A 27,395-nucleotide genomic window follows, 5' to 3' on the forward strand; every position below is an offset into this window, starting at 1 on the left:
CCCTGCTGCAGGTCTGAATAGCAAAGTTCATCTCGACAGAGAAGCCCCTTCAAGGACGATATCTTCGTTTGAGTTGGTGGTACCAATCAACTTGTAAGCCACCTGGATACCATTCTCGGAGCTGGTTAGGATTAACCAGGGGGAAGTACACCAGCTTGTGTGCTTGAATTACAGCAACTGGAACTGTAGTGACTCCATTTTGTCAGTGTTTTTTGACGATCCCGTGCAGTGCAGCAGTCCCCCGACGTCCTCCCTCTTGTCCCTACGACTGAGGCTCAGGAACAGTGAGATCTGCAGGAATTGCCAGGAACCAACGTCTTCTGCTGCATCTTGTTCTTCATATTAAGGTACTGTGCCAACCCGATTGAGAGAGCTTACCTCTTGCTGTGAAAGTGCAGACCTTTCCCAACTTGCAGGCCTAATCAGCTTGTGACCCAACATATATGATTCTTTTTCGTACAAACTACTTCTGAGAACTTTGGCAAAGACTTTACCTTTTACTTCAAGAACTGCTCTTTCCTATCCAAGACACTAGTCCATTGACTTTGGCCTAGGCCTATTGAACTGAATCGAGTCCTCTAGTGAACTAAAACTATTTGCACTGCTAAGAAAGTATTTGTGATTTATTCTGCTAACTTGTGCCATTTTACTCACATTGAAAGTAAGTGAAATGCCATTTTGCTCCTATTTCAGGGGAGCCTAATTTGTTCAGAAACGTATTGGTTTGGTATTGAAGTGTGTTTGTGTATAATATTAAGTTGCATCCTTCTAGCGAATGTTTTCTAAATGATTGTGTGATAAATTAATAAGTGTTTTACCAAGAAACCTTGAGTGTGAGTGTCTACGTGAACCACTGTGATTGTAAGACCTCTTGTACTGCTCACATTCCCTCTTGAGATAAGCCTGGCTGCTCAGCTCGCTACCACAAAACTGTGTAGTACAGACTTATACCAAAGGTTGGTTTTGCTTACACCTGTAGTTCTAATTGTATATGGTGGTCCCAGAGGGTACTGCATGCAATTCTGCCTAACGGTTTGCCACGTCGGGTGTTCTACATCAAGTGAGGACCAGGTATTACGGAGTACATATTGTTACAGTGGACCATAAACAGCTAGGTTGACACAGCGAGGGGTATAATGCATGGAGTACCACTATCTGCGATTGTAGGTTCTCCTATGATCCTTTCACCCACACATTATGGTCCAGACTGCTTTGGTGGAGAATCAAAAGTAGCATATGCTAAACCAAAGTTGCTTTGTTGCAGCATCTGTAGTAAAGCCCGACTAACTACTGGGATCACACACTCGATCTAAATGTTAGCAAAGCCACTCTTTTCCTTGAAACGGCTATGTGATTCCCAACAATAAAATCTAGACTATCAGATTTCTTTTATAGGACTCTCAACCCAACTTACAAAAGGGGAAAAATTAAGAATAAACAAAGTAGGCAACAATCTGATTCACTGCTATGCTGTGTAGTTTGTGGCAAATTGTAGTCGCACATTCTTTTTTATCTTTACAACTGAAGTATAAATAACAAAAAGGGGATTGAGTTAAGGTTATGCTGCAGGATAGCAAGGACTATTTTTGACTTTTTATACAAGCCAGCTAAACTCCGAGTGACCTAAATTCTGGCTGCTAATATGTGCTCGCCCTTCAGGTCCCACAATTCTAACCACAGCACAGCTAACTTAGTTGTCCATCCCTACACTGGGCATCGTTACGATGTGTGATAGGAACAACTGGCATGTATTGCACTACAAAACAAATTTGCAGTAGCAAGTCGGCCTATGCACAGCATGTGATCTAAGCAGAGTCCAAAAGCCTCAGAAATATATATAAAGTTATTTATGAGAGGCAAAGGCATGCTTAGGTACAGAAAATTACAGTAGAACGCCTCAGAACAAAAAGTAATTATTGTAGATGTAAAATAGTAAGAACTGAGTGTGTACTAAAGAATGTACTCCTATTTATCGATTTACATGGCAAGTACTATATTCCAATTTAATCTGCGATTATTTTGTGAAGTGGACTATGCGAGGAAGATAAATTGAGGAGGTGTATAGACAGAAGCCAGCCCCACCCACCCCCAACTCTCCTATTCTTTTCCGGCATTCCCCTGGTGTACAGGCAGTAACTTAGTGGTGGATCTACGTGTCTGCAAACAGTTAAAAAGTCAATACAATATACTACATCTAGTCTAGTTTGCCCACATGTGGGTGATGAAAAGAAACCAGCCCGCATGTACAAAATGGAGCGCTCCATAACCCACTCTGAGGTATGTACGGTGTGCTATACAAGTGTGTACTACAATCAATGGATGACATTTTATAATGGGATTACCTGGTGAAGGCCTGTTGCTAGTCACTGTGGAACCTGCCCAGAGAAGACAATTTGAATGCGGTGATCATTCCAGTGACAAGGCGGCTGCCAAAATGTCGCCAACCAAACAGTTTCCTACACGTCATCCACTATTTTTCTACAGAGGGTCTTCACAATTACTTTGTTCAATGCTCTGATGAGTCCCTGAAGCCCAGAAAACGATGCCTCGAATGAAGGGCCGTGCAGAGTTTCTGCTGGATTCGCAGCCTTTTGAAGACCATTCCTGAATAGCTGAGACAGGTTGGGAGTTAAAAGGAAAATCAGGTGGCTCACGGTTAAGCCCACAGATCTCACGAATGTGTTTGGTGTGTTCTGCATGCAGAGATTGGAAGGTAGGGGTAAATGCAGGTTTGGCAGCAGCACTTTTTTCCTGGCTGTGAAAAAATCCAAAGGTGAAACCCTGCAGATCTTTGAAAATGAGCATCCAAGAATTCAGCTGCACTCCTTATAGCTCTGTTTCTTTATTCTCAGAATAACTGCTCCGTTTTCCTCTTCCGGAAGAAATCGTGACCTACTGTGCACCCCCCAGAGCTCCGCAGCCTCACTGTGCAAGCAGATGTGTTCGGTGTATATGACAGAATTGGTGTGCAGTCATCTGCCCCAATCAGGATGTTATTGATATGTTGGCGAAAAAAAAAAAAAAAGTACACGGTTTCTTAAATCAAGGTCGACACTAGGAATTACTAACTTGAGACAAGGAACAAATGTTCAACAAATGTCACGACTTATGTACACACGTGTACCTTTTGCGTTGGATATACTGCAGACTGTAAGCCTGTCCAATAAAAAACCTAGAAATCTTCTGCTTTGGTGCAACAACTTTAATGGAACTCCAGGGGAAAGGCACAGGGTCGCAAATGGCCGGCTATTCAACCCATGGTCAAACAATACTATGCAGATGTACAGGGCTTTGGCAGAATCCAATGGCAAGAAAATGTAACCCTGGATCAGCGATGACCAATACAGACGCAGAGAGGAAGGATCTGTGCTCCAAGGAGGGTGAACCACCATCCAGAAGCAGCGACTAGGCAGGCACAAAGGAAAATGGAGGCACCTGACCAAGGGGGTCCATGAAGCTGAAGGTGAAGAGGGCAGGAGAAAACAAAGAACGTTCCCACAATGGTGGCAGCAGATGGAGGTGTCCCAGGATGGCCCAAGACAGACATGAAGAACAGTAGTGGCAGCCCACAACTTCACGGCCAGGGAGACAACCTACCTCCAGGCACTTGGTCCAGGAGGTTTTAACAGGAAGGCAGGACAGCAATTACAAACAGTTCCCTGAAAGCCAGTCCAGAGGAGTGTGATTTATACGTCATTTAATCAGATTCATTTGTGCACAAGGTAGACTTATTTTAATTAAAAGGTCCCATCAATACATGTTGCAGAAGACCATGGGCTGACAAAATGTTATCCAGATGAAATGGCATACCGACAACTAGTGGCTGTCCAGCTATGAAACCGTAAAAACAATATCCATGTGAAGTGTCCCACAGGACTGTGTGAAAACATTTTATATATATTATGTACGAAAAGAAATGTGAGCAGTATTCTTAGGATACCGTTGAACAAAGCCAGATTCATATGAAAGTGGTCCAACAAAAATTCACATTACGCAGGCATTTCGAAGAAAAATAGATTGTGTCCTTTAAAAAAGTATAGCCCACAGTCCTTCTCCCAAAGCAGCAGATGAAGAGTAACTGAGCTAACTCTGCACACAGTAGCAGATAAAGGCAGACTTGCCAATTAAGTGGATTTTGCTTAAAAAACGTAGAAAGCCTTTCTGGGAACAATATTATACATTTGATCCAACATAAACAAATCATTACCCTTTTCCCACTGCACTCAATGGGGAAACTGCAAAGCATATTGAAAACAGTCATTTATTTTTTGAGGAAATCGTGTTGAATAGAAAACCGTAGCAAAATGGACTAGTCACCCATTGCAAATTCTGAAAAAAAACGTAATTTTGTTCTTCAAAATTGCACTGACCAATGAAATGTCTAGGTAAAATAATTTACCAAGGCAAAGATTTCACAGTTCCATCCTTTTGTTCACAAGCAGGGAACTGAAGGAAAACAGTGTTTAAGGACTTCTCTTTCTACCGGAATTAACTTTTGGTGGACAATCCTATTTTTCACAAACAGTGGGTATTTCTCTGGTCAAAAAAAAAGGAGATTGCGTGGCAAACTAGAACCATCAAGCCTATCTTAATTTGAAAAGATTCAATAGTAAACATCATACTGGGTGTCTTAGGTCCAGAGTATAAAACAATGTCAAGAAGCAACAGTTTGACTGTGTGATCATATGAACAAGGCCCACTCAACGGGGTAATAGAAAACGATTTATTGTGGCCAAATGTGCGCCAACTGCCAGCACTGAATCATCCACCTCAGAATTGCACTCCACGTTAGGATGCATTCACACTGTACGCACGGCTACATTCTGTGTGGTTGGACAGGTGAAATGTAGGAGAGGTGGCAGATTTTGGTGTACAATTTCTACTTGATACCCATTTCAAAAATAGGAAAACCAATATCATTTATTTTGCTGGCTTCAACGGATCTAAATAGAGAGATGTTGTATAACACACGCAGGCACATTTCTCCAGCAAGCTATTGTCATGAGCCTGCAACAAATTCCCACCACTGGTACAATTCCTTCATGGAGGCGGGTACTTTTTCTAAGCTTCTGCTTCTGTGAAGGAACCATACACACACTCACAAAGGAAGTATTGTTGTGGATAAGCAACGTTTTCTTTTTCGGAATACTCACAAATTCCTACGATTAAAATATTTCTGGGTTCGCGTTGGTGTGGTCTGGAGATTGATAACTATTTATAAGCGTTACCGACCTTATGTTAATGTTAAAGGATATTTGTACCGCGCACTATCACCACCGTAGTGGTCCCCCGCCGCTCTGGCGAATCTGAAAAGGAAAGGGGGTGGGGAATAGCCATACTGCAGACAGATTAACATCTGCACTCTTTTGCTCATCCACTCTATGCTGCCAGACTGCTGCTTCACTGTACAGATGTAAAGGGGAACCAGACTGAAAAATGTTCTAGGATCATAAAAGCCACCAAACCACCAGATATTTATAAAGAGGGCCCCAAAGCCAGTATATCGTCAACTGCAACAATATATTATGTATAACCCATAGAGAGGAGACTCCATAATCCCCGCAACACCACTTACCTAGATGAATGAACAGTATGGCTGAGTGTTACAACATAACCAGCTCCTCCAACATCCAGGTAAGGGCCGGTGAAAGTGATCAACCCAGGATTTGCTAAAGCGTGAAGGTACCTAATGTAAAGAAAATTCAGTTAAATTAGCTATCTACTTCGTTCATATGTTTATACCATTCAACAATACACAGCTTTATACCATTAAATGACATCCATCAGCAAATAACACAAATGATTAAACGGTTTAATGAAACAGTTCAAACAAGATTTGAAGAATTAGGGGACATTTATTGACATGAGCGATGAAAAAGTAAGTGACAGATGGCTAGAAACAAAACATCACACACACACACACAAGATGAATGGGGTTACGAAGAACTAAAATCACTTTATCTTCTATGCCAGAGCAAACGCTTAGTCAGATGGGATATACTGCTCAAATAGTTCTGGGGCTTTGCTTCCCTGAAGCACAGACGATACACATTCAGTGTCATGTTGTATATAAGAATCCCATATAGGTCTGACAAATGAAGATAAAACCAAGTTGCAGTGCACACAGCCCAGAAATGTACAGTAAGTAATGTCCCAGAAGCATCAACACATATTTGGAGCGAACCCAAAGTGTAACGTTGGATGATCTCTCTTTATACATTACATTTTGCCCATTCCTAAACACAATGCTATACAAGCACCATGTGTGGCTTGGCCACAATAAGATCATTGAGCCTCTCAAAATGGGCTTCATTTAGGTGTACTCTATAAAAAGACCTACTGAATATTAACCCCTTCGACTTCCGCCCATCCTCAGTGTCCAGACTTGCACAGCAAAGAGAACCTTTTGGCTGTGGTCCCCGAGACTTGAGGTGGTGGGGAGCACAGACCAGCAGCACACCATTAACATCGAAGGACTATATACCACATATGGGCAACACAGGAGCATTATATTCAGGCGGTAGATGAGTCCCAAGGCCAGTGACTAGGTTGCATGGTCTACCTTTTCCTGACTCCAAGCAGCCAGTAATGTATCCGACCCCTCAAACATGACGAACAATGTGATCATGGGACATAACTTCATCATTGTATGACTAGACTGGTCACGTGACCGCTTGAAAGCATCTATGTGAAAAGGCTAAGAAGTAAAAATCAGAAATTAATTTCCTGGACCTGTGCCTTGGAACGTGCTAGTTTTTTTTATCATCACATGGCGGCATAAGAAGTCACTGTAGGTATTCGAGGGATGTGCAAACCAACGTTTGCTGGATCAAAAAGGAAACCGTAATAACACTGACATTTAATAATTTGAGCCTGCTGCCGCAGTTCTCCCCATATCCCATCACTACCAATAGGTTGCTACAATGACCCAATCTTCGGGGGCTAGCAGGCAAGTTGCCAGAATACTGTCAAACTTTCTTTAAATCGGGTTCGGAGGGGCACTACCAGTTTTACGATATTGTTTTACGATGGAAAGAACCAAAACATCCAACACCAGTTCCAGTGCACAGAGTGCTGTCAATAGGTGTCACCACGTAGCACAATCAGTATCAGGCGACCCTCCACTGAATAAGGACCCAGTGACGAGGACATGAAGAAAAGAACAGCATTTGCATGTGAGTGACTGCCATGTACAAATGCAGTACAAAGATGGATCAACATTCGAGGGTGAAAATATAGTTCATATAATAGAATAAAGCCAGTATTTCTTTTGCAAAGCATCCCATGCTGCTGCTGCCAAGCACTTGGAATGGGAGAAAAATATGGTGATATAGAGGCAATGGCCACTTCGGACAGTGGCAAGTCCATCATTCTTGATCCACCCAGAGTAAGGTATGAAAGGGGACCATAAAGTGGATGAGTCTTGGAAGGATAGCTCAGTGGCAACGTGCTCGCCTTGGAAGCAAGACGACATGGCGTACCACTGGTTAAATCCCCGGATCTGCGCTTAGAAACCTCTGCGTATTAAGTGCGTTATAAATAACCTATCATATCATGAGAAATGCAGTCTGAGGGTGGACCCATCTGATATCGGTGCACGCTGTCCCTTCAAGCGTGAGTGTCTGCCCCCTGGCCTTCCACCCATCTTGCACCGGAAAGTGGCCCTCTGCCTCGCCACCTACCGCGTGCCTGTTCCCCTGCCTTTCCCTCACCTACCAGTCTTCCTCCCACCACACGCCCTCCTGATTGGCCTTGCTGGTGAGCAGCTGATTGGCCTCCATTGAGGAAGCCAGAGTTCCCTTCCAGGTCTGCTCGTTTTTCCACCCCTCTACCCGCTGTTCATGCAAGGGAGAGTGTCTGCCCCTTGGCCTTCCATCCATCTTGCACTGGAAAGCGGGCCTCTGCCTCGCCACCTTCCTCAGGCCCTGTGCCTGTTCCCTTCCCTCCCCTTCCCTTCCCAGTCCAGTCCAGTCCAGTCCTCCACGCCTCCTTCTCGCGATTGGTCTTGCTGGTGAACAACTGATTGGGCCTCTGCCTCATCTTGAGCTCAACCAGGCAGCCTGCCCGGGCAGTGCGTTAAGGGCAGCTTCCCTCCTGGGCAGCTCCGCTCCCTGTTTGCCCAGTTCGCTCTTGGACGCCTGGCAGAGAATCCTGCAGGGACAACTAAGGAAAGGTGGTATGGGTGTTGAGCACAGCCATTACTGTGCACAGCTAAAAACCTACCACTGTATTACTGCATGCTCATGACACCGTACTGATTCACACTGTGCCATTTACCTCACCATTGCACCGCCACCATTGCACATCCAGAGCATCCGACAGCGTTGACAAATTGTTATGCTGGGGAACGAGGGGAGGGTAGGCATTCCTTGCACCAAGTAGAGTTACTGATTTCAGGCAGACTTAAATGTGTGCATTGTTGGATTGTCTCACACAGTGTATAGTGCATTTCCCACCGCAGTGTATATTTTGAATCTAGGTGCATTTTCCCACTACAATGTATGTCTTGAATCTATGCGTTTCGCTAGATTCTGAATTTAGACTTCCTGCAAGCATGATGTTTAGAATTTAGACATATTTCCAGGCTTAGCCTAACTTTTTGAACTTGGATAATCTTGTAAGCATTAGTCTTGCCTCAGGATCAAACTGTTCCCAGTCATAGTTTGTGTTCAGATTTTGACCAACAGTCAGGCACACAAGTCTTAAAACGGCTTCAGGCAGCACCCAGGCTCATAATTAGGCCTTTTATCACATCGGACTGATCGCAGAGCATCACATGCTTACCATAATCTGCCCTCATCAAAAATCTCACAATTCTTTCAGGCTACAGCCCTGCCACAACGCCCAGCTCCGAGCTAAAAGCTGGCACTCCAGAAACCTAACTAATGACCTACCCAGCCCACCTTTCCCCTCCCCTCTTCCTCCACCGCCTGCACCTCTCTTCCCCCATCATACACGCAGCCCCCTCACCCCTCTTCACCACACCCTGTTCAACGCTCGCCTGTCCCCCAAAATCATACCTCCCCGTCCACCATACACGCAGATCTTGCACCTCCCAAACAGAGCTGCACGCTGGCGCTGCAGAATAGAAAACAGCTGCCCCTTGACCCACCCTCCCATCTCTCCTCTCCAACCCCCTCCTCCCCCACCCAACTCCCCTCCCACACACCTACCCCCAACCATTTCTCCACTTCTCCCTCTACCCATATCATCCTTACAACCTCCCCTTCCCTTCACTAACTCACACTTCCCATCACTAAGCGCAAAAAGGGCCACCCTGGCCAAAACACCAATCTCCACAGGCGCCCCACCACACTCACCCACACTTCGAAAGGGCACTGGTCTCATTCACCTCAGGACCTCTGACCCCCATTTTCCTCTGCTCCATCCGAGATCCCACTCTTTACCCCAATCTATTCCTCAAGCCTCTCCTCCCACCCCTTTCTCATCCTAGCTCCTCTTCTCCCTCAAAAACCCCAAGCCCCACCAGTTGCCCACCTACTCCCTCTCCCTACAACCCCCCCATGTCTTCCTCTGAACCCCCCATCCTTTCCACTGCCGCTAACCCCCCACTCCACCCAACCTACAATACACTTTGCCACCCTTACCCGGTCAGACCCGCCCACTCACTTCCGCTCCCTGGCACTTCGGTTCTAGCAGCAGCGAAGTACAGCCAGCTCCAAGAGGATGTCCAAACGTCCCACCAACACAAGGGGAGAAGTCGTCCTTGCAGGGCTTCTCTAGTCTAGGCGAGGCGAATTCGGAGCTTCGGCACAGCAGCTGGGCTTCACCAGGCAAACAACGGTCCAGGAGTTGCAGCAGACGTCTCCTCCAAGTTCTTCTTCGGATTCCTTCATCCAGTGGTTGACTCTGCCCTCCAAGCCAAAAAGCCTCGCATTTTATGCAGGTTTCTCCCATTCATCCCAGCCTAGCTGTCACTCACACAGCAGGGTGGCTGTCCTTGCCGGGCGGCCAGGCGGCCAATCACCTTTGGGTGCATTCCTGTAACCAAGGGGATTGAGCATGGAGTTTCGGGCACCTCCCTCACTTCCTGCCCCTGCCAGACATACTGGAGCCAGATGTGGCTTCACGCGTAAATCCCGCTAAAGACAAAACTAACAAAGGGACCAAACCTGGTTTGGCGTCCAGAGTAAATCTCAAGGAGGACATTTCCAATAAGTGGGGCCTTTATAGCTGCAATTAAGCAAATAACTCGGCATCCTGCTCAGGAACAACACTGGCAGGCCAACGTGTGATGTTCCTAAGTGATAGAGGTAGCTCAAACATATCCTAGAAGGAAGTTTTTTGGGTGGTGAGGTAATGGGTGGCAATGGCCATGGGGATTATAATGGATATGGGCAGTCAAATGGGCAAACCAACCAACCAGCACCAGGCTTATAGGGGGTGCTTACTCTCCACCCAATAGCTAAAAATAAACAGGCTGAGGGCAGTAAGGAAAAGGTGTAAAATAAAATGAATGTGCCAACTTGGCAGAGTGTAGGATATGAAACAAAACGGTCCTTCCTTAGCCACAAGTTGGTCTAATCTGCAGCACTCAGTCTATTGAAATCTCTGGGCAACCTACCCTCTTCTGCACCAAACAGTTTGCTAACCCTGGTGTCAAGTTCCCCAAAACCATTCTTTTACCATATAAGAGTTCTAGGGTCACAGCAGGATGAGGCCAATTCCTACAGACCTTGGTGAATAACAAAACAACCAAACAGGATGATTTCTCAAGGTGAAACATACGAGATGGAAGTTTAACTCAAATCACATCTATTCTGAAAAGTGCAAGTGTCCAAGGTCCAATGGTCCGTTCCTATTCTAATATACTAAGATGCAGGCTTTCCACACACTGGAACACTCCCAGTCCCAGCGAAGGTTAAAGTGCCCCTGCACACATCTTGACTTGGCCTTGGTTGATCTATCCAAAATGTCAAGTCCTCTTCCGCAACTCTATACCCTTGCTAGAATCATATCTGCGCAATACCTGTTCGGTTAGCCCCATCTGGTACTCGGGGCCTCCTGATGACCCTTACTGAGAAAAGACCTTGCAACTCTTTCCCCATCTTGCTTTAGGTGTCTTTTGTGCTTTACTGGACAGGCCCTTGTAGTTTTCGATGGTGTTCTGGGTAGGATTTTGTTCTCTAGATATTTGTCTGGCTGCAGTAATGCAGATCTCCTGCTCTGCGCCCCACCAAGAGCATCTCCAAGGTTGTAAACTGCTTTACTTGGCTCTGCAGCTAATAACAGTATCTGCGCTAGAGCCCTCAGCAGGGTACCGTCAGATTAAGTCTTCTCAAGGTTAGGCTTTCGGCAGGCTCCCTTCTCTAGCCTTTCCTATAAGCCTTGCCCTTCTAAAGTGAAGCTCACTTAGCTGGACCACCTCCTGTTTAGTTCTCCCGATATGCGCCCTATTTGGCTTGGTCATCTTCAGTTCTTCCTCCGTCTCCAACTCCTCACACCAACACTCTGGAACCACATACCAACATCCTCACAATAAGGAGGCTTATTTTTTCTATAGTGAAGCATGGGTGCCAATTGCTTTCATAAGTGTTCCAATTGGTGGGCCAGTTTCCCCTAAAGTGTAGATTCCAGGATTGTTTGAATATGACTAAAGGTTACACATCCTCCAAAAGTATATGCTCCCTGAGGATAAGTTGTGGTTTTATGCTTAAAGATTTGTAGCAGTCTTTCTGGGTTGGCATGACTGCTGCAGTGATCCACATCAAACGACCAAATGACGTATAAGTACGAAATTTTAGGGTATGGCCCATAAAGGCAAAGCCCCACAGACGTTGTGGGTGGTAGAAAAAAAGTTTTGTTTGTGTTTACTTGAGGGGTAAAAGGCAGGGATGTGTTCAATAAGATACACAGGAAGTGAACCTTTAGCCTTGTCGGCGTCCCCCTTTGATGAGGGCCAAGTGATTTGCATAGCGTTAAGATGGGTGATCAGCTCAAATGGCCAGGACTTTAGTTCTGGAAATATTTATCTAGAGCAAGTGATGATTCATCCAATTCTGGATCATTGCAAGGCAGTTTGCAACTCAGGGAACCTCCGGAATCCTTTGGTAGTATGCTGATGAAACTGATTCTGATGCGAACCTAGGCATCATCAGCATACCTGGATACCTCATTCATAACCGTCAAGTATCTTTGCAAGAGCAGCCATGCATAGGTAAAACCATAAAGGGTGTAGTGCCGAGTATTGAGGACATTCATAGTACCTGGGGTAGTTGGCAGCTTTCAGTTCACTCTGGGGTAGCCTCCTTCTAGCCCTTGTTCCTCTGTTATATCATTGTAACTGGTTTCGAGGGTTTGATGAGGCAGTGTACAGTATGGCTTTGCTCTTATGTTGTCAGCATGACCAGGCTTACAATCACACCTTGGCTTGAAAGCCTTACCGATGCTCCACCAAGGACTTTTACACGCCTTTAAACATTTTGCAAACAGGGCAATGCCTATGCTCTCCAAGACTGCTATGGGGGTGAATTGGTGCAATAGAATAACGTTTTAATGTAACAAAATAAACGGAATTTTTAGCAAAATGAAAATGGGATCTTTTTTCTCATTTTTCAGGTAGTCGTGAACATGGCAAACTCAACTTTTTCACATACTCCATACTACCAGTCCTGACATTAAATGGCTTTCCCGGTGTACAGACATCCGACATCACCGTTTTTCTTGCCTAGGATTCGATTTTGGGGCGCTTTACTTCCGTTTTACGCCAATTCTCTGACTTTAGCTGGCTGAGATGCTCTTCAGGGATGAACTGGTGTTCACACGGTTGGCTTGTAGCCTTAAATATTCCACACCTGCTCTGCAGCCCTATAAGGTGACCAGACTGTTGCATAAAACACTGCACAGGCAACAAAGAGTGGAGTAGTATCATGTCAACAGTAAAAGCATAGCAACATAACAGAAGAGTGCTAGACTGTATCTGGCCCTTCTATCCCGATCTACCCCGTTTGTGCACATCCGCTTCAGTCTTTCACACAGTATGCACACGGAGCTGAGGGTAGATCTTAATATAGATTGCGACACAGTTCTATAGTATGCACACGGAGCTTAGGGTAGATCTTAATATAGATTGCTACACAGTTCTATAGTATGCACATGGAGCTTAGGGTAGATCTTAATATAGATTGCTACACAGTTCTATAGTATGCACACGGAGCTTAGGGTAGATCTTAATATAGATTGCTACACAGTTCTATAGTATGCACACGGAGCTTAGGGTAGATCTTAATATAGATTGCTACACAGTTCTTTAGTATGCACACGGAGCTTAGGGTAGATCTTAATATAGATTGCTACACAGTTCTATAGTATGCACACGGAGCTTAGGGTAGATCTTAATATAGATTGCTACACAGTTCTATAGTATGCACACGGAGCTTAGGGTAGATCTTAATATAGATTGCTACACAGTTCTATAGTATGCACACGGAGCTTAGGGTAGATCTTAATATAGATTGCTACACAGTTCTTTAGTATGCACACGGAGCTTAGGGTAGATCTTAATATAGATTGCTACACAGTTCTATAGTATGCACACGGAGCTTAGGGTAGATCTTAATATAGATTGCTACACAGTTCTATAGTATGCACACGGAGCTTAGGGTAGATCTTAATATAGATTGCTACACAGTTCTATAGTATGCCCATGGAGCTTAGGGTAGATCTTAATATAGATTGCTACACAGTTCTATAGTATGCACATGGAGCTTAGGGTAGATCTTAATATAGATTGCTACACAGTTCTATAGTATGCCCATGGAGCTTAGGGTAGATCTTAATATAGATTGCTACACAGTTCTATAGTATGCACACGGAGCTTAGGGTAGATCTTAATATAGATTGCTACACAATTCTATAGTATGCACACGGAGCTTAGGGTAGATCTTAATATAGATTGCTACACAATTCTATACTATACCCCTGAGGCATCACCTCATTTCACTCACTGCATGAAAGAAATTCTAGCACCACAAGACACGGAGCAAGTGCTTAATAACCGTTCTAACATCAAAGCGCAGACTTCACAATTTTACACTAGTTTGCAGCTCCATTCACAGCATTCACATTTATACACAGTTCATTCACGACTATGCCACTGAGGCTTGTCGGTCACAAAATTAACAATCTAGAGTTTAAACCTGGGAACTATGTGTACAGATGCCCAGGCAAATGACCAGCAAAACTTCCAGGATTGCAAGACTCTCATGCCTTCAACATTACATTGTGTACCAACTAACTATTTCTCCAAACTGGCCTTGAAAACACAGCCCAACGATCACAACATTGTACAACTTATCTGCCTCCTTCCTGTTGAACTACAGTCCACCGAATAAAACTGAGATGCACTCATGCTATTGCAAAAACATTCTTTCCCTGCTGCTTTGCCTGCCCACCTCCCTCCCTCCCTACCTCCCTAGCCTCCATTTCTAGCCTTCCCTTCCTGCTTTCCCTTTCTCTTATCAGGGGTAGAAATGTAAAGCTACTAGCCAGCCATAAAAAGCTACTAGGCAGCCATAAAAAGTCCCTTGACCCCCCCTCATTTCTATGCATACAGGTAAGCACACCATTTCTTACTCGAAAATAGTCAATTAGCACTAGCTAGTGGCGAGTGTAGATTTTACACCCCGTTATCTTTCCCATGATCATGTCCATTCCTCCAGCCGACTACGGTCAGGTGGGTGCTCCACATACAAGCCTAGGCTGGGAAACTACTGCTAGTGATTTGGTGCATTATCAAAGCATATTACCATAATATTAACAAAACATGAGACAACAAAAATCGTAGCTGGGTGTATGAAGAATACTGAAGCAATCGGACAACTAACCAAATCTAGTGTAGAGGGTTGGGGAGGGCGGGAGGACGGACAGATGAAAGCAGGTCTACTATAAGAATGGGAACGATGCACCATTCTTGTTGTCTGGAGTCCTACATTTTTAAACTTCTAAACTACGAAGCCTGGCTTCCTCTACAATATGGCCTTTGCTACCAACAAGTGTACACCTGAAGGGAGCATGATGAAGCAGTAAAAGCTTTCAGAGGCCACAAATCCCTTTCATGCCACACTATTTTAATGTTGGAGAACTTGACAATTCACTTCTTTTTCCAAAAACTACTGAACCAACAACAAAAAAGCGTTCACTTTCCTGTTCTTCAAATCCAATATCCTTCCATGTACGACCAGTAAAAAGGAAATTACCACTTCATAGTTTAAGGATACTGCATACAATGATCGGTGGTCCGTACACAGATCCTGCATGCAATGATCGGGGGTCCGTGCACAGATACTGCATGCAATGATCGGGGGTCCGTGCCCAGATACTGCAGGCACTGATTGGTGGTCCGTGCCCAGATACTGCAGGCACCGATTGGTGGTCCGTGCCCAGATAGTGTTTTTGGAAAAGGTAATATGACAACGCATTACTTACCGGAAAAGCATTTCTGATGGTTGTATCTGCTTAGATTCACATGCTGTGCATAGTCCGACATCAAGTGGTCACTGCAGAGTATTGCATTTTGTTTTCGTAGTTGAAAAGGGGACGTCGACAAGGCGTGTCTGTAACACTATCCCTATAGGACGTGCATTGTACCCACAATCCCTCACGCGTCGAGGTCCCTCTGTATTTTTTCTGCCCTGAGGGAGCCTATTAGACGTGAATGAGTACAGAACAGAGAGAGATAGATAATGGATGTCCATGTTCCTTCCATCCGAGCGGGGAGAAAGGGTGGGTGCATGTGAATCTAAGCAGATACAACCATCAGAAATTCTTTTACGGTAATCTGTTTAGAACCACATGCTGTGCATAGACTATCGAGCAGTACCTGGAGTTGGAGGTGGGTTGTGAGAAGGAACAGTAGAAACAAGATGTCTTAATACTGCTTTTCCCACCTGGGAATGAGATCTAGAGTGGGCATCTAGACAGTAGTGTTTTGTAAAGGTGTGTACAGAACTCCAGGTTGCCGCTTTGCAAATGGACTCAAGAGGGACATTTGCAATGAATGATATGATATGGCATTTGTAACGCGCCTATACACAAGTGTTTCAAGGCGCGACGAGGCAGGGAAGGGGGGGGAGGAACAAGGGGAGACAAACGATCCTACTAGGCCAGGTGTCATTCAGATCACGCAAGTGCATGGGTAGAGGGGACGGGAAAAGTGCAAGGGGGAGAGGGGAAAGTGCAGTACAAAGTGATTAGTAAAATACAAGATAAATAATAAGGGTCAGCTGGTGGCAAGTGCAGGATAAGTGCAGATTAGTGCTGGGAGAGGGGGCTGTAGGGATACAGAGACAGTCCCGTAGTGCGGGGGCTGCCAGGGAGGCAGTGCAGGGGAGAGTGGCTTGGCGAGTGGCCCAGTTGCTGATTCAGTACAGTTTCAGTGATTTAGCAGGGGGGAGGGGGAGAGAAAGCAGAAGCAAAGAGGAAGGTTTTGAGGTGCTTCCGGAACCGGAGATGGTTCTCAAGTTTCAGGGAGGCAGGAAGGCTGTTCCAGAGGGAGGCCCCTGCTGCGGAGAGAGATCTCCCCCCAACTCGTTGCTTGGAGAAGCGGCTGACCCTGAGGCAGTTGGAGGCGGATGAGCGAAGAGCTCGAGAAGGAAGATATTTAGGAAGAGAGAGTTGAAGGTATTTTGGCCCAAGGCCCCAGAAGGCCTTGTGGACAATGCTGAGGGTTTTGAACTTAATCCTCGCAGCCACAGGGAGCCAGTGTAGCGATTTCAGTCCTGGAGAGATACGGTCCCTGGGCTTGAGGCCAAGGACAAGTCTATGGACAATGCTATGGAAGCCCCAGTGCCACAAGTAGAATGTACTCTTGGCTTGAAGGGTAGTTCTCTCTTAGCAAGAGTGTAACAGAGTGATGCATTGGACAATCCATCTAGATATAGTGGATTTTGAAACTCATCTCCTTCTCTTCCTGCTGCCACTGAGACAAAGAACTAATTAGTCTTTCTCAGAGGTCTAGTTCTTTCCATATAAAACATGACAGCTCTGCGCACATCTAGTGTATGCAGGCTCCTTTCTCCTAAATTTGAAGGGTTTTGAAAGAACGTTGGTAGTTCTATTGAATGGTTGACATGGAATTTTTAAATACATTATGGTGCAAACCTAGGATGTGTGCGTAGAACCACCTTATCTTTGTGAACTGTTACAAAGGGGTCTAGTATAGAGAGTGCTTGTAGTTAACTCACTCTCCTAATGGAGGTGATAGCTATTAAGAAAGCAGTCTTAAGAATGAGGTCCTTAAGGGATGCCTTGTGCATGGGTTCAAAGGGTGAGCCCATAAGCCTGGTAAGTACCACGTTTAGGTCCCATCCGGGAGCTGGGTTGGCTATAGGAGGGTGTATCCTCTTTACTCCCTCCATGAAGGCTTTAATAACTGGGACTTTCCACCATGACACTGAGTTGAGAAGTGGTGTATGCGGAAAGTGCAGCTAGATGAACTTTAATAGAATTAAAGACCAATCCTGAGTCTAATAAGTGAGTCAGGTAAAGAACAGTATGTGTGGGAGAGCAGTCAACGGGGTTGATGCTCTTATTTGTACACCAGATGACGAATCTCTTCCATTTGCTAGAATAGCAGTAACGAGTGTTAGGTTTTCTAGCCTCCCTAAGAATGTCCATTCATCTTTGAGGGCGCTGTAAGTGTCAAAATTCTATGACCTCAGGAGCCAGGCTGCTAAATTCATGGTCTGTGGGCATGGGTGTATCGTCTTGCCCCTGTCCTGTGACAGCATGTTGTACGGGCAGGGTAGTTTCCCCAGTGGAGACAGAGACATCTCCATCAGGTGAGCGAACCATGGCTGTCCGGCCCACATAGGGGCCACTAGTATCATGGCGACTGGTTCCTGGTGCATCGTGTGCACTATTTTGTTGAGAAGGGGAGTCAGGGGAAAAGCGTAAACAAATTTCCCTGACCATGTTATCCAGAGACTGTTCCCCTTGGATCGGTTCTGGGGGTACCTGGAGGTGTAATCTTGGCATTGGGAGTTCTCCAGAGTTGCAAACAGATCTATTTCTGGGAACCCCCATTGTGTGAAAACGTCGAAGACGATGTCTCCTCTTAACCGCCATTCGTACTCTGCGGGCAGAGGGAAGTCTCTGCCGAGTTAGTCTGCTAGCAGATTGAGTTCCCCTGGTACATGTTGTGACAACAGGAACATCATGCATTTGAGAGCCCACTTCCAGATGTTCTGGGACAGCTTGGACAGTGCGTGCCCCCTTGCTTGCTCAGGTAGTACATGGCTGTGGTGCTGTCTGTGAGGACCATCACTGTTTTCCCTTGCAGGTGTGCCTGGGAAACCTTCAGTGCTTTGAAGACTTCTAGCAGTTCCAGCAAGTCCAAACTCCATGTGCAGTCTGATGGGATAAGGTGAGCCCCCCATCCTGTGAGGTATGCGCCTGTGGTTAGAGTAGCTTCCACTGCGGGGGTGGTGAATGGTTTCCCTATTACCAGGTTTTCCTTCGACCACCACCGTAGCGAGAGAACCAAGGCCTGCAAGACCACCACTAGATCGTCCGATTGTCCGCTGGCCTGACACCACTGACTGTTGAGCCACTTTTGCATTGGGCGCATGCGCAGGTGCACGTGGGGTACCAAATATATACGTGACGCCATCATTCCTAGCAATCGCATTGCTTTGCGTACCATCACCTCTCGACCGGCCACATATTGAGGGATCTGAAACAGCATATTTTGGACCCTCTCGTTGGAGGGGAAGACGAGGCGGTAATTTGTTCGAATTAGATCCCCTAGGAATTGTTTGATCTGGCTGGGGTCTAGGCTGGACTTCTTCTCGTTGATGGAGAAGCCCAGTTGGAACAAAAGGTCTACAGTCGTTTGGGTATTTGAGAAGCATGTCTCGTAAGAATCCCCTGTTATGAGCCAATCATCGAGGTAAGGGTATACTGGGATGGACAACCTGCACAGGTGGGCCGCTGCAACTGCCAGTACTTTTGTGAATACCCTCGGCGCTGACGCTATGCCGAAGGGTAGCACTTTGAACTGATAGCGTTTGCCCTCTATCATGAACCTGAGGTATTTTCAGCGCGCTGGCAACATTAAAATATGAAAGTATGCATCTTTCATGTCCAGTGTTGTCATGTAATCTCACTGTGAAAGTAGGGGGATTACTTCCTGTAGGGTCACCATGCTAAATTTTTGAGGTTTGACAAATTTGTTCGCTGGGCGCAGATCTAGTACAGGGCGCATGGTTAAGTCCTTTTTGGGTACAAGTAAGTACACTGAATAAATACCTTCCATTACCTGTGATAGAGGCAAGACCTCTATTGCTCCTTTTAGTAGCAGCAGTACCACTTCTTGAGGAAGGATGGCGAGGTGCTCCGGTGATAAGCGTCGTCCCTTTGGGGGTCTGCACTTGGGGGACCGACTGAATTCTATGCAATAACCGCGGGCTATGGTTGACAATACCCAGCGGTCTGATGTTATTCCCTCCCATGCTGGTAGGAAAGATGTTAACCGGCCCCCGACCGGCGATGCATGGGAGGGGATCCGAACCTTCAGGTCATTTGGTGTTGGTAGCCGGGGATCCTCTGGGAGTGGGGCCCGACCTCTACCCTTGCCACGGCGTTGTCCTCTTTGAGTGTATTGGCCACTGGGTCCTTGAGTAGAGGACCAGTTGCCTGCAGTGTACTGCTGTTGTTGATGCTGTTGTTGACATTGCCCTTGAAAAAAGTGTTTGTTGCCGAATCCTCGCTTATTGGGAGGCCTTGAGATTTGGCCTAAATTCTTTAGGGTGTCGAAATCCTTCTTCGCAGTCTCCAGTGCGTCATCCACTGCTTTCCAAAAGAGGTTAGAATCCTCTATTGGTTTATTAATGAGTGACACCTGGGTTTCTGGCTTAAAACCTGAATTGCAGAGCCAGACATGACGCTTCAGAAGTACTCCCTGGACTAAAGAACGGCCAGCCGTTTCTGCAGCATCAAGAGTGTTTTTAATGATGCTCTGGTTAACCAGAGTTCCTTCTGTTAACGTGGTTAATAAGAGTTCTTAAGGGCTCAGGGATCTCCTTGAGGTCTTGCCGTAATTTTCCCCATTGGGCATCAGCATAACTTGCCAGTAGGGTATTATTATTGGCAATTCTGGTTGAAAAAGCTGCCGAGGCTGTAATTCCTTTACCCAGGGCGTAGAGTTTCTTTCCTTCTTTGTCTGGGGGTGCTTCGCTGGTTGACAGCGGAACCCCTGCTCTTTTCGTTGTGGTAGTTACCACGAAGGAGTCTGGAATTGAGTGACCCTTAATGTATAATGGGTCCGAAGGAGAGGTAGTAAACAGTTTTTCAATTCTTGGATTGACCCCTCTGACCAGCGCAGGTGTAGACAGCGAAGGGGTGATTCGTCTCTTAACTAAGGCGAGGAGGGAAATGGTTTGACTAGTGGGAGGTTTTTCCTTAATGATTCTTTCTACAAAATCAGTATCGGGAGTAATTTCCCCACTTTCAATCTCAAAGTGCGCTGCTGCCTTCCGTAGTAGCGCGTTGAAAGTGGGTTGGTCATCTATTGGTGACGGATTCCTGACTGGTGTGGTCTGAGGAGAGGGAAAGTTTAGGATCTCAGGGTCTGCAGACGCTGTTGGTGACTGCCAAGGCTGTGAGCCACCTTCATCTAGGTCTTCCTCGAAGCCCACCCCACCTATGTCAAGGTTTTCCTCAAAACCTTCTTCTTCAAGGTTCAGTTGGTCTTCACTATCTAAGAATTCCTCGCCCTCTTGGAAGGGAGGGTCTTCTTCAGTGAGGTCATAAGTATTAGATTCCTCTTGAAGGGGGTTAAATAGTCTAGCATATTTAGCCCTGGGGTCCTCATGAAGTACCTCTCTTGGCCTCTTGGGTGTTTTGTGTTCAGGAGTGGACATCAATCTATCCAGTTTGTCCATACATGATTGGAATCTCTCAAAAGTCCAATGTGGTAACCCAGAACGGTCTGGAGGCGAAAAAAGAGGCTCTTCGACCGGTAGCCGTCTTGATCTGTCCCATAACGTCGAGGATAAAGTCCCTTCGGCTTCTGAGAAACCGTCTTGTAGGCTAGGGCCTTCTTTCGACGGTGGGAGCGGTCCCTGCCTCCCTTCCGGCATTCTCAGCGTTTCCCTGGCCTTGTGAGCGGTCTTCGGCATTTCACTCGCCGTCCGTTTCTGGCCGTCAGTGGAAACTATACGCGCCAAGCTCTCGACAATTTGTCCGTCAAGGGTTCGTCTGGCGTCATGCTGGGCGGTGCAGAGTCTTTTTTTCGGCAACAATAACACTCTTACGAGGCGCGTCGCCTGGCGTTTTGGTGGTAGTGCCCTTGTCTGCAGGTAGCACAGTCGCTAGTCGCGTCTGCGGGGGAGGGCCTGCAACCCTTACGGTCGGTGGAGGACGCCGGTGGGTCCGGCGTCCCTGTTGCCGCTATGGCTTTCTTCGACAAAGAACTGCCGTGGGTTGTGTGCTTATGTCTATATGCCGGGGACAGATGCCGAGGAGTGGGTACGCTCCCTAGAGAGGTCTACAACTTCTGAAACGGAGGTCTTGTTATCACTATCCTCGTCACACTCGGCGGCGGAGGGTGAGGAATCGGCTCCAGACATATCGTAGGCTGCCCACCTCTTGACCCTGCGGTCCTTTAAAGTTTTCGGGTGACGCAGTTTACAGGCCGCACAGCCTTCCTCGTTGTGGTCAAGGGGTAAGCAATGGTTACACCGTTTGTGCTGGTCTTTCCATGTGAATTTGCCCTTACAGCATGGGCAAAATCTAAACGGAGTCCTCGCCATAGCGGAGGATACAGATATGAGTGATAACGACCCGGAAGGAAAGGGGGGAGAGAAAGGCATTCTTAGAAATAGAAGAAATGTCCCACAACCCCACTCTCCCTACTGTCTTAGGCCGGCGAGGCCAGGCCACGTGCTCGGCAGCACCGAAGGATCTCCTCCATCTAAGTCACCGCCGAAGTTCTTACTCAGCGGTGAAATAGCTTTGCAGCTTCAACGTCTAAGGAGGGATCTAATGGGAGGGATCACGTTAAACAATCTGAGGGACCTCGACGCGTGAGGGATTGTGGGTACAATGCACGTCACTATAGGGATAGTGTTAGACACGCCTTGTCGACGTCCCCTTTTCGACTACGAAAACAAAATGCAATACTCCGCAGTGACCACTGGATGTGGAACTATGGAACTATGTGGAACTATGCACAGCATGTGATTCTAAGCAGATTAACAAACATCAGAAAAATAATTACAAGAGTTTAACTAAAGCTGAAGTATGCAATTCTCATTTTGTCAAACACGTGTCTTCCATCATACTGAGCGAACAAATTTAGACTTTGCTTGGGCAAGTTTTCTTTTTCTAAATGTCCGCACTTTAACTGAATAAAATAAAACAAAAATGCCTGCATAGAAATATTACAGCATATAAGAAAACATCTGATGTGAAAAGCTTAAGGGAAATAAAAAAAAACTACTCTTTCCACTTGAAACGGCACATGGAATGAACATAGTCAGTCTCTGTGTAACAACGAAATGTAAAAGAAATGCAGTCAGGTGTATCAAAACTAGTTTGCTTCTGCATTGAACTTGGTTTGATAACATCCATATATACCAGTCAATATTTTAAAAAAACAAGCTACTGCTAAATAGTGTTAAAGGACCACACATTTATTGTATTAGTTCCATTATCATTAACAGTAAATATTTATGATGCTGGTGTAAAGCTGTTGAGTTCAACAGGGGCAACCTCAGACTGCAGAGCGAACTCATGTATACCGTTTAGCACAGAATTTGCCGTTTTTAAAAAAATATATATTTTTTTTACCTTTTTGATGTATTCAGGGCCTAATCCTAATGATTCTCAAAACTCACCACCGTCTCCTGGTCGGATCAAACGCCTTGTCCATAAGAGAGCCAGGATAAATCCTGAGCACCCCATTGGGTGTTGCTATGTAACGCCGAACAATGTAGCTGTTAAGGCTGCTCATCTCCATCTGAGTCATCCATTCATCTGTGACGTGACTGGTAGCCATTACTTCATTTCTGACGGAGAACTGTAAAGGAAAAAAAAAAAAAGACTCAGCAGGACTCCTTTATGAATGGACACTAAGCAGTTACCAGGAGGGCCCCAAAGGCTTAGAGATAGTCTACACCCAATTACTGTGAAGAAAACTCACACACACAATCATTATGCCAGGCCTCATGTATGTATAAGATAACATAAGATGCTATCATTTGCGTTTGATGTATTTTACAAAGTCGATACTCATTGTTAGGTAAGAATTGGTGCAGTCACACTGTGAAAGACTACACAATACTTATCTGCTTGATATTGGCTAACCCAACCTTTGGTATAGGTCTGTACTACACAAGTTGGAAGTGTGACGGAGCAGCCAGGCCTATCTCAAGAGGGGTAAATGTGAGCTGTAGAGCTGTACTGATAATATCAGTCAATCCAAGTAAACAAGTAACACTTACACTCAAGGTTTTAGCTATTCATAATTATTTATTTACACAAGCTTTAGTTAAGCATTCTTTAAAAAGGCAACTGTTTGTAATGGTTTAAGCAAACATTGGAACCACTTTTCAGAATCAATAAAATTGGTGAATATGCTTCGGATATGCTAATTCATTCTCCTACACCCTGAAGTGACTTCAAGAACAAGGATAGTATTGCATTCATATATAACACCAACATACTTTTTAGAGTGAGTTTCAGAAAGGAAGGGTTAAGTAAAACTAGAAAGGTTAGAACATACTTTATCAAGTGAGGACAGTTTGAATCCACCAATGAAATCTATGTAAGCTTTTCCCAGCAGTAACCAGTGTCCAACAAATTACAACCCATTGAAGGACAAGCAATGCCAGAAGTCAATGAATTAAGAAAGGTGCCTTTAGAGAGCCAGGACAGCCAAAGTCAATTGGACACAGTCTATAGTTCTGATACACTTCTTGGATGAATATATTTCACAAAGTCAGGAATCACTGTAGGAACACAAGCTGTGTGCCCACAAGCATCACAAAAGGGAGTTGAAATATGGAAAAGGGAGTTGAAATCAACTGAGAAAGTTAAGCAAGTGCAATTCTCAAGTGAGAACGCACGACATAAGGCAAGAAGGTAAGCACCCCAAGCCCAAAATGTACCTCTGGTTAGAAGAAAAGTGGTCCAGCTGGATGTCGTCTTGCTACAGCCAAGCAGGCCCTGGTTCCTGAGCCTCAGTCGTGGGGACAACAGGGAGGACGTCTGGAGGGCTCCTGCGGCAGACTCGGGCAGAACTTCAGCAGCTATGGCTCTCTTCGATTCACAAACAGCACTGATGCAGATCGAATATCTCTGGTTGGACTTTCCTTGCTCCCTCTGTCTGGGACTCTGATGAGGGGACTCTGGATCAGGATCTCCTGCTTCTGGCAGGTCCTTGGGAGGCTCCTGGAGCTTTTGGCCGATTCACTCCACGGCAGACATTGCACTCTGTTATGGACACTCGACCCCTGGCATTGGGCTTCTGCAGCACTGAGGCACAGCAAGTCTAGGATTGCACCAAAGTGGAGCTCGTCTCGAAGTTAGTTTGTCCCACTAACCCACAGGAAGAAGTCGTCCTGTCCGGAGCATCTCTGTCGATATGAAAAAGGAGGTCAGCACAGCAGCAGGGCTTCACCGGGCAATTCCAGGTCCAGGAGGTTGCAGCGCCCTTCTCTTCACCGTTTCTTCCTTATATGTTTCTTCCAGTGGTCAACTCTGCCTCTAGTCCCAAAACCCTTGTTCTGCGAGTTTCCCATTCATTCACAGCCTAGGCTGTCCTTCCCGGACAGCCAGCCAGCAATCAGGACTAGTTTTGTGCAGACATACCTAGAGACAAAGGATAAGGGAGTTTCGGCATCCTCCCTCACTTCCTGCCCTTCCAGACAGGTGTGGGCTTCAGGGCTGAAGCCCGCCAAAAGCAAAACACACAAAGGGCTCAAATCTGTCTCCACGCACAGAGTAAAAGCCAAGAAAGACCCCACAAACAGAAAATGGCAAAAAAAAGACGACCGGGGCCATTTTGACAAAATGGTCACCTATGGGTGCTGTACTGCAGCTGAGGGTTCAGCCTGCGGTAAAAACGCACATTGGTAGTACAAAGTAGACCACTGCCACCAGCCATTTTAAAGTAATGAGGGTAACAACAAATTTTACATAAGAAAGTAGGATAAAGGGCTACTAGGTAACCCCTCAGCACTCCACACAAAGCAGCAAGGTAAGTAACATTAATTTGACCTTACTTTAAGTGGGTACAGTAGTTCACCCAAGAAAAGGTATTTAAACCTTAAGAAAAAGTTATTTAAACCTTAAGAGAAATCCAAAGGATTTCTCAGTGACACTGCACTGGGAGCGCTGTGCGTCACTAAACAAAAAGCAGATGCCTATGGAGTTTGTCAAGACTCCAAAAATAGTGAAAACAAAATCCAAATCTGGGAAAAACACATCAGTGAGATAAAGTCCCACTCAGGAGTTAAAATTAAAAAGTCCTAAGCCCAGCAAAAGAGCTGTGGATTTCTAAGGTGGGAGGAATTTAGCACAAAAATGAAAATTCTCCGTAACAATCCTTGTTAACTAATGTTTGTAGCAGAAAGATGTACCCACGAGACTGTGATAAATATTCTGTGTGTGTGATAAAAGGATTTGCTAATTATGATTTCCTCAAAAAAGATTGATGTGTTAGCTCTCTGGACTGCTCTGCTTCAATCACTTACCTTCAGCCCAGGGTTTGCAATGAGCCGGGTGTTGTCGCTCAGATAGGCTGTATAGTGCTCCACCATCCGCTTTGTCTCAGGCTGGCTCAGATGCTCATAAGGAGAAGAGAAGCTACCTGCAGACAGCATAACCGTGGGACTTTCTGGAAAAGCAACATAAGAAAACATGGGCATTGAGAAATGAGGATGTGCAGAGGTTTAATTAATCCCAGTCAACCTAACATCCCATGTGGGGGCCCTCATCGAACCCCTTAAGTGCCAGGCTATTATGCAAGTCTATGAAAAAAGGACGAGCATACTCGCCCTTGGCAAGTTTTAAAGCTAACAGAGTGAATATCCAAATATTTCCTATAGCAAACTGTAGGGTTGCGAATCACAGAAATATTAACAATGTCACATGACTGTCAACCTTCTCAAACAGTGACACACACATGAGTCAGGCAATGAACGTCTCAGTTTTGTTGCCAAGCGGAATATTGCATCCTATGCAAGAATGGGGCAGAGATAGGTAGCAGGTTGTTTTACCTAGTGTAGCCAGCTGCTTGAAATGAAGACAGGCACTGGGCTGGCCCAGCAGATCCAGGCGATGGTAGAGAAGCTTACTGCTGGGCCCAGTGTTCAGATTTTTCAGCTGTTTCACAGGAATCTCTGGTTGCACAACCACGATACACAGGATGAAAGACGTATCCTGAACCTAAGGAAAAGAGCACTAGATCAATGTTGATATAATAGAGTCTGTACAAGGTTTTTGGGGCTGCAAGATGGGTGGAGTAATGATGTTCAGTACAAACTACCAGGTAAAGGGGCACTGATGTCCTGTCAATTACACCAAGTCAATGAAGACAGTTCTTATACTCCTAACTTAAGAGGGAACTTAAAAAACAATACAATGAAAATTGTCAAAGGGAAATTTAGATAAATACAAATCGAGAACTTAAAATTATGACTTAAAAGCAAGTCTTTTTAAAAAGAGCCCACCAGTCAGTAATTTAATTTTCAAAGATGCGAGGAAGGGTAATGAAGAGCTTGGTAAAGTGTGGAGAAGGCTTTTAGAGATGGAAAGAAGTGAGGCAGGCAATTGGGGTTAGGGCTGTGCATTTACCCTTTTGCCCCATTAATGAAGTTTTCCTTGGTCTAGAAATTCGTAGAGATTTCCTGAGTAGAGCCATCTACTTTGTGTACTCAAATTCTTTTTCAAGGCCATATAAAATGTTTATATAATTTTTAAGATCATACATATATAGTAGTTATGTGAAAAGGATAGATGCTCAACATATTTTCATTATTATATACACATTGAGACATTCAGAAAGAAACAAAGAAATCAGATGTACTGGTTAACAACATGAAAGCTTAACTGATAGTACACATTATGCATAGGTTGGTCTTCTTCCTCAATCCCCAGAAAAGTATGCGCTTGGCTGGTGACAGTTATAGACACTGCTTCCTTCTTGTTAGGACAGTTTTTCTTAAGTTCTACCCAACTTAATCAAAACCATTCAACTAAAATAGTACAAGACTCCACTCTTAGTATAAGGCTGTACCACCTGAGTTTGTTGGTAGTGTAGACCGAGCAGCTAGGCTTTTCTTAGGAGGGAGAGAAGGCTGTAGAAGCATTACAGATGAAATTGTAATACAAATGGTCCAAAGAAACACTGAAACACTATGTATTGCACA

General features: G+C 45.3%; 1 protein-coding gene across 1 annotated transcript in view; it reads right to left on the minus strand.

Annotated features, from left to right (window-relative positions):
- CACHD1 (cache domain containing 1) overlaps positions 1 to 27,395 on the minus strand; it is a 648,022-nt gene that overhangs the window by 80,751 nt on the left and 539,876 nt on the right. The window contains exons 13-16 of the mRNA XM_069641991.1: positions 26,244 to 26,412; positions 25,719 to 25,861; positions 22,860 to 23,041; positions 5,576 to 5,686 (exon numbers count right to left, since the gene is read on the minus strand). Of these exons, the coding sequence (XP_069498092.1) occupies positions 5,576 to 5,686; positions 22,860 to 23,041; positions 25,719 to 25,861; positions 26,244 to 26,412 (605 nt within the window). The remainder of the gene's footprint in view (positions 1 to 5,575; positions 5,687 to 22,859; positions 23,042 to 25,718; positions 25,862 to 26,243; positions 26,413 to 27,395) is intronic.

Source organism: Ambystoma mexicanum, chromosome 1q, assembly GCF_040938575.1.
Source record: "Ambystoma mexicanum isolate Mex_15411 chromosome 1q, UKY_AmexF1_1, whole genome shotgun sequence".
NCBI lineage: Eukaryota > Metazoa > Chordata > Amphibia > Caudata > Ambystomatidae > Ambystoma > Ambystoma mexicanum.